Genomic DNA, 8,450 nt, shown 5'->3' with positions numbered 1-8,450 from the left:
TGTCATTTTGGATTTTCCATGCCCTCTACAAAGAAATTGGGCATTGGCAGATGACATTGCTGGCATTTCATGTTCTATGTCAGGACTAGTGGCAGCAGCTTCAGCACTAGGAGGAAGTGGTTCTTGTTCTTTCCCTATTTTATCCTCCAAGTTTTGGTTCTCCATTATCTTTCTCTATCATCCATCCTGGTGACACAGCTAAACCTTGGGAAGTAGTGGGGTCCGAAGAACCCAGGCACCTATGCTACTTCTTGAAGAGGCATGCCCCTCCCCTGCTGCATCCCAGAAATCCTCAGTTCATTTTAGGTGCCAACAGGAGTGGGTGCATATGCTATGGGCTGCGTGCTGCAGCCGTTTTAGAGTTACTGAAGTTAGGATTTTTTTTTAATTAATATGTTCTTAGCTAGTGCAGGTTACAGTGTAAAACTTCTTTACTCTGTGAAAAGGCAGCAGAAGCTGACCAAAGTGTTTCCTGTTCAGATTTCTGTGTGCTGGAGAGAGAGAGCTTCTTTCTCCCAGCACAGCGCTCTGACCTCACCAAAATTTGGGGGTGAGGTCTCCTGGGTCCTGAGGAGAGACCTGATCTGGCTCCCTGCTTAGAGGGGGATCATGGGTGACGGACACCCACTATGGTGCCGCCATTTTAAAGGACTTGCAGACAAACTCCATTTTTGAAGAGGAAGCCTGTTACTGGAGCCCTGCGCACTTCCAAGTGATCCCTTCTTAAGAAGAGACACGGGGAGGCAGAAGAAACAGCAGATGGACCAACTGAAGGGGAAGGGCACCAAAAGGCTTTCCCTGCCCACTAAAGCAGAGACTTGGTCTCTCCCTCACTATACTCTGGCGCCCTTTTCACCACTGTGTGGAGCTCAAAGAGAGAATTCTTACCCAGGCTACTGTGAAAGTTTCTTCTGGACAGCGCTTCTCTGGTGACCACTGAGTGTCTATTACAACAGCAGCTGACTGATAAGTACACTGGTTACATTATTCTGTATAGCGCCTGATATTTGCACTGTGATTTAAAAGAATTGACAGAAAGGTGTAATTCTGCTGTTGTGGAGGAGGGAACTTGTGCCATGTTAATAGACTGCAGGTTTTGCTGTGTCAAATTAACTTGTGAACAGATGGACCTGGGGGATTTGTGCCCTGCATTTGACTCTTTTCCCAGTGGGGCTCTAATACAGAGGTCTGAGCAGCCTGAACCTGCATGGGCAGCTGCAATAGGGAGATCAATGGACTTAGGCCCTTATTCTGATCGGTGCGGATATTCCCGAATTCTTTCGGTGCGGGCCGCACGCATCGCTGTGCGGCAGCGTGCGGCCATCGTCCGTAGAAACGCCCACGTGTCCTCCGCATTCGGACGGAGTCACTCTGTAAGAACAGGGCGTGTGTACGGACGACATACAAACCGTGCGCGTGCGGGGGAAACGTACAGATTCTTGCATGGTCTTCCCGCACAAGCACGGTCTTACCGCGTCAGAACGTACGGAAAGCTGTCCGTACGCCCCGATGCGGAGTATTTACGCACAATCCTACACTTTTGTACTGAGTACACACAGCGATCACATGACCCACTTAGGCTATTAGGCAACCTCCTGAAAAAGGGATTGTTAGCAATTTCAATCAATTAAATGCTCATCTATACTGACCCACATTCCTACTACATTCATGACACACATTAACCCTTACAGCATGTGACCCTAACATACATCTATGTACACTATTTACATTTAGCTTATTTAAAAGATTTTAAACAAGTTACACATAAACTTTTGCATGTTAGAAAAAAACACGGACAACTTTGAACTTTAAATAACTATTTATTAATATAAATCACCAAAAATAAATTCTAAAATAATTAATTTGGGCCATCTATGAGCCGGTCAATTTCGGCCAAAATCTGCCGCATGTAGGCTCTAATTCTTAGGAGGGCCCCACGGCGACCCTCCTCTGCTTGGGCAGGCTCATCTGTGGAGGAAATTCAAATTGAAAAATGAATAATGATATTCATGCATACATTTAACATAGTCAAACCTACATTTGAAACATGCATTCTGAGCGGTGTGTGTATATATATATATATATATATATATATATATATATATATATATATATATATATATATATATATATATAAAACTAGATATATATACACACATATCTACCTATATATATGAGACATACACCTATACATACATGCATACATACTACATAGAAAGCCTGATTTTGGCCCTCTACCCTTTACTCTGTAGAACACCTCACAGTCATACTGCTCCTTCTCAATCCCAACCCACCCATGACTAAGCTCTGAGAAGCATGCCACGCGCAGCCCCAATCACAAATCGGCTAACAAAGTTCAGTGTCTCTTATATGATGGAGCCTGGCAGGGGAGTGACACAACTCTCAGGAATGCTCAGTACATTTGTGCAATCAAGCATGGCTTGGCTGCTGATATTTTGCTCCAGAAATCATTGTCAGAATGCCAGTTAGGGGAAGCTGCAGCACTAACCCACTCCCATGCTCAAAAGCATTACTAACACCAAATACACACACAATTATGGTGCAAAACATACATGCAGACTGCAGGGGGTGGTTAGCTAGAGGAGGGCCCAGGGGCACTCACCACTTGTTACTCCAGTCTAAGCCACGCCTGGCCATACTCCATTTATGCCATACGGAATCTAGTTTACAAAGATCATTCACCAGTAAACTCTACTCACCTATATGAGCCTACACATTGTATGCAACCAGCAGGGACATGTAACCCTTACATGAGCAACTCATCTCTTTCTTCCTGGATACAGATTAACTACACAGGTTCAGTGGCACTTCAATTCGACCTGAAAGCCATCCGCACAACCTGTGTCATTAATATGTGTCCAGGATGAAAGGTATGGTTTGGGCACCCTATCTAACCCCAAAGTGTGTCTGTTGCTACCCAATTTGTTGTTTGCCTTTATAGTATTTTCAAACACATTTGAATCAACAGTGCTACATATCAAATAGTGGATGACAAAAGGAAGATCGAATCTTTATGTATACATACCACTTTCGGCCGCCTGCTCCACCACACAGGCCTCCTCATCCTCCCCCTCTTCCTGGGCCTCCTCGGCCGCCACGACCTCCTCCTCGGCCACCAGGACCTCCTCCTCGGCCACCACGACCTCCTCCTCGGCCACCACGACCTCCTCCTCGGCTGCCACCTCTGCCTCCACTGGCCACTCAGCCTCCTCCACTCCTTCACTTTCCTGGGCCTCCCCTTCGTCCTCGCCCATCGCTGGCTCCGCCTCCTCCTGTGCCTGGCCTGCCTCTGCCTCCTCCCGGGCCTGCCTTGCTCGTGCACGTGCTGTGTTTGGGAAAAACGAAAAAAGTGCCAATTAGTGGTAATTTGTATTAAGCCTTATCAACCTATAAATGCAAAGGTTAGAGGTACTGATACTTGTACATGCAAACAGCTCCTCAGTGGCCTTTACAAAACACAGCCTGTAACATGGCAGGTATGCTGTGACATTTGGCCCATTGTAAGCATCACAAGCATTAATCGTCCCCAATAACATATTTTATGACCATTACAGGGTGTCAATCAGGAAGTAGCACTCATATTGTATGGCATGTTTAACTCATGATCAGGCTGCTGACCTTAGTGGATGAAATAATGTCAGGTAAGCAATCATGTACAAATACTGTTGAAATACTCACATCTAGCAATGCTGGCCCTTATGCTTTGAAGCCTCTCTGGCTCCCTGCGCCGGAGGTCGGACCACCGCCGCTCAAGCTGTGCGATGGTCCGCCGCACATGGGTGCGGGCGTATATCCGCCGGCGGGCCACCGCATAGGCAGAACGTTTCTGCCTATTTGTAATAAACGGGCCAGCACGGCCCAGCCTGGTCTCCATAACGGAGACCAGTGCCCTCAGTTCGGCTGCAGAGAAGGGTGCTGCTCTGCCATAAGCCGCCATTTTAGGAGTGGCACAAATTTAACAATCATGTGCTGTCATTGGTTGATCAGAGTGATATTTGGTATTAACTTTATTGTTCATTTTTACACTAACAGCGTGTATGCGCCCGAACAGACGGCTAACCCATTGCATCGCACACCCATCCTAAACAGTGTAAAATAAGATGGCAACATATATCTAATCTATAACATTCACCAAACATGGGTATAAGCAACAGGTGAAATAGTGTGCATCTCTAGACACTTACACCTAACTCAACAAGGTACCAAACAGCTAATGTATAATGAAGGCCATGCAGCCATGTGTACACTTACCTTCTACTGGGCCATACTACAGAGGTGGAATGAAAAGTAGCTAGCATCTAACCTGAATGTGGAGTGCTTTCACATGTGATTTGGATGCTAGCACTGATTACTTGTGGCTAAGTGGTGGACTGGATTGACATATGGAATGGGTAGTGTCAGTTGTACTACATAGCAAACAAGTGCACAGTACAGAAGTACATTCAAATATACATGTCATGTCTGACCTCAGTTGTATTTGGTCATTGGTGTTGGAATCTGCATTTAGCAAATAAATCAGACTTACTGAGTTTGCCAGGTTTTTTGGGAATATTTTTCCACACCAAGGGGCGGGCCGTATGCGCCGCACGGTTGACGCTGGCGTACGGAACGCAGCTTGCAGCTGATTAACGCCAATTACAGAAATAGTAAATAGTATTTAAAGTGGTCCTAGAAAGGCTAACACTTGTTGCAAACATGCCAGGCTCAGACTCAGAGGAAGAGCAGGTGGTGCAGAATCTGTTGTCCCGCATGGAGGCCAACACCACCTATGTACCCCTCAACCCAGAGGACCGAGCTGGCCCATCAACAGCAGGCCAATCAGCAGCTGGGCCATCCTCAGCAGAATCATTGGGAACACAGCAGGTGGCTTCCCAACAGAGTAGCCAGCCCAGCACTTCAGGTACAGCAACCGGTGGCCGTGGCAGTGGCAGTGCCCGTGCCAGTGCCCGTGGCCGCAGTGGGGCAACACGGGAACCCACAACAAGAAACATGGCATATGAACCACGGGAGCTTGACATCCTGGTGACCCGGGCACGTGATTTAATTGAGTGTCCAGCGGTGAAGTTGACACACACAAGGAGATGGAAGATCTGGGAGGAGATAACGGTGGAGATTAATGCAGTGGCTCCACAAGTTCGACAGGCAGAGCATGTTAAGAAGAGGCAAGTACATGTGTGTTACATTAGAGTAGTACAAGTCCAGTAATGTTTACATTCAATATTAGATCTAGTTGGGCAATGGGTGTTCACGTTGCTTGGAGGCACAGACATGTTGGCCATGACATTGAATTGATAGTTATTGGAGGGTGAATGTTTTTGTATCTGCTAAGGGTTGGTATGAAAAATGAATATAATGTCAGGTTGGTGTCAGTAGGCACATGTTGTATTATGTATCATATTGCAATGGGTGCTACAGCAAACATGAGGAGTTACATGTATTAATATGTACACTTTGATTGCAGGTGGCACGACTTCAAAGGCAACCTCAAGAAGAAATTGACCGACCGGTGGCAACACAGCCAGACCTCTGGGGCTGGCCCCATGCCATCCAAGCTGGAGCTCACCCCCCTGGAAGAGATGGCCCAGTGCTGTATTGCAGTGGAGGAGGTCCGGGGGGTGAGCACTATAGACAGCGAGTCCCCAGCGGAAGTGATGGCTTCTACTCTTGAAGGTAATTATTTGCCAGGCCATAAGTAGATGTTTTAAATGTTGCATGGAATGTGTGGTAATTGGAATTTTCTTGTTCAACAGCATCGCCACCGCTTGGTCAAGATTCTCTTGAGGAGGTTGTGGAGTCTGTGCCACCTGGCCCCAGTAGCAGGCCCGTGCAGCAGCAGCCGGTGGGATTGTCCGCGGCTGAATTGTCCATGTGGGGCCGTGTGCTGGATAGTATTGTGCAGCAGGGAGTCACAGCATTCGAGCGGGTGCGTAGGGCCGAGGAGGTGCTGCAGGGTTTGACCACCAGCCAGCAGAGTATTGCTGAGAGCCTGCAGGCTATGAGTGCCAGCCAGCAAGCTATGGCTGCCAGCCAACAAGCTATTGCTGGTAGCCTGCAGGTGCTGGCTGATCAAGCCCTGCGGCAAAACGACCTCCTCCTCCGCCATAATGAACTTATGGTGGAGCTAGTTACCAGCAATAGGGCCCTAATGTCACCCGCATCGGGTGCATTACCAACGTCATCACTCCCTGCTGCCAGAGGGGGAAGAAGATCCACCCCCTCACCAGCATGTGCTCCACATGAGCCACCATCAGCCTCTGGCCGTGGACGAGGCACAAGAGCTGCTGCACGTGGCAAGGAGCCTGCCAGGGCCAAACGTGCTCGCAAATGAACTTGTGTCCCCATTAATCTCCACCGTTATGTCTTCCCAAATCTTCCATTGAGCTGTGTGTGTCAGCAGCCTGTGTCCAAATCCGTGCCCAGGGTCACCACTTTTGCCCGCGGTTCAAATGTCATGTTTGGTTCCTCTGTTGCCCTGTTTCAGTGTGCTGTACTTGAAGTGTTGGTGCTGTACTTTTGTTGTGAAGCCACCTGATGTGTTCCCAATGATTCTGCTGTGGCTATTTATTCTTTATTATGTAATTTTTGTCCTGGTATGGTACCATTTGTTTTGTTATGTATTTTAAATTTGTGCCAAAGTTTGTTTAATAAATGTTATTTTGGCCCCACAAATGTCTGTATTAATTTATACATGCAGAAGTGGCATGTGTATTAGTATTAATATTATTAATTTGTGTGCATTATTTGCAGTGTAAAAGTGTGTGACAAGTGCAGCATGTAATGTTCCCTTTAAGCTGCAATGCTTCCAATTGTAGCAGTGAGAAGCGTGTAATTAACAAGTAATGGGTAAAGTATGTGATTGTATTGGGTTCAGGTGACATTGGTTGAGGTGCGTCCGTCCTGATTAGGCGTTCCGATTGCCTAGCGCATGACCGAGTGGTGTCCGCAAAGCAAGAGTAACCTTTTGGACACCGCACATTTCTTCCCTTTTTGTTCGCGTGCATTCGGCGTGCTGTCCGAATGCACGCCTACCAATATATGTGTACTCCCCCCGTGTCCGCCCATGTTTCCGCCCAGTTTAGCCCACTTTGAAACTACGCCCCTGTGTCATTCCGCATGACGCCCATAACACACCCCTATTGCCCGAATGTATGCGGTGCACATTTCTGTACGGGATTAGTGAGGACAAGTACGGAGACCATGCGTGGCACATGCGCCTAGTGATCGCCACGCATGCGCAGACGGCTAAAAAACGCCATCCGAAAGAATGCGGAAAAGTCCGCACCGATCAGAATAAGGGCCTTAGTGCAAGCTCTTAATAGGCAGAGGGATGATCTCAGTAGGTCCTCAAGGCTTTTCCAATCCACACAGCCCTCTGTAAGTTCAGGCTTTACAACACACTGCACAGGGTGTGCACAAAATGAGTGCTTTTATGGAGTAGTTTATTAAGGTACCTGAGGTTACCACCCCCAGACACCCCTTATCTACCCCGCCTCCACTTAATCTTGACTCTGAAGAGGGAGAATGTCCCGAGGACATGTTTTGGGGACAGAAAGAGGACTTTGAGACCTCTACCCCTGGGGTACAGGATTTGATATTGGCTGTGAAACAAGCATTGAGTCTTGCTGATGTGGATAGAGTGCAGCAAGAAGGTGTTTTTAAGAAGCAACGAAGAGATGTGGTGACTTTTCCCACTGATGAGGGCATGAAGGAGCTTTTGGGGGAAGCGTGGAAAACACCTGATAAAAGGATGAATATGTCTAGGCCATTTGCAAATTTGGAGGAGCATGTGAAATTGTAGGAAAAGGTCCTGTTAGTAGATGCACCTGTGGTCAGGATGTCCAAAGCCACAACGTTGCCTGTTCAAGGGGGTGCTGCTTTCAAAGACCCCATTTATAAAAGATTGACGGTTGCCTTAAAGCCACTTTTGAAGGGGTAGGGTTTGCTCTATGCCTGGTTATTGCCTCGGCCTGGGTCTCATACTCATTAAAGGTTGTGTCAAACTTCCATCTGAACCAGGAGATTGTGCTTCCGGTGTTTTGTCCTCCTGAAGGGGAAAGAAATAGGGACAAACGTAAAGAAGTGGATGTGGTGCGCGCGCTGCGCGTTTATTTGGACAGAGTGAAGGGGTTTTGGAAACCTGACTCCTTACTGGTACTGTATGACATACATAAGAGAGGGTGGCCAGCTTCTAAGCAGACCATTGCTAGGTGGCTGAGGTCAGTTATTGCCTTTGCTTAAACTAAAGTTGGCAGGCCTGTTCTGGCTAGGATTAATGCCCATAACACTAGGTAAGTTGCTTCCTCTTGGGCTGTGCATCACGGGCTACAGCGGAGCAGTTATGCAGGGCTGCGAACTGGTCCTCTTTTCACACTTTCACCAAATTTTCCAGTTTCATGAGTTCACATTGGAGGACGCTTAATTTGGGTGAG

General features: G+C 47.5%; 1 protein-coding gene across 1 annotated transcript; it reads right to left on the bottom strand.

Annotated features, from left to right (window-relative positions):
* Nucleotides 1–1,842: 1,842 nt before the first annotated feature.
* LOC146028166 (uncharacterized) lies at nucleotides 1,843–8,048 on the bottom strand. The gene is made up of 3 exons (XM_083158298.1): nucleotides 8,002–8,048; nucleotides 3,047–3,346; nucleotides 1,843–1,968 (listed from the first exon to the last, which is right to left on the bottom strand). Exons 1-3 carry the CDS (start codon nucleotides 8,003–8,005, stop codon nucleotides 1,859–1,861), a joined length of 414 nt encoding a protein of 137 aa, XP_083014424.1. The 5' UTR covers nucleotides 8,006–8,048; the 3' UTR covers nucleotides 1,843–1,858.
* Nucleotides 8,049–8,450: the final 402 nt, after the last annotated feature.

This window comes from Crinia signifera, chromosome 1, assembly GCF_055691185.1.
Source record: "Crinia signifera chromosome 1, ASM5569118v1, whole genome shotgun sequence".
In the NCBI taxonomy this organism is placed as follows: domain Eukaryota; kingdom Metazoa; phylum Chordata; class Amphibia; order Anura; family Myobatrachidae; genus Crinia; species Crinia signifera.
This window is presented reverse-complemented; position numbering and strand designations above follow the sequence as displayed.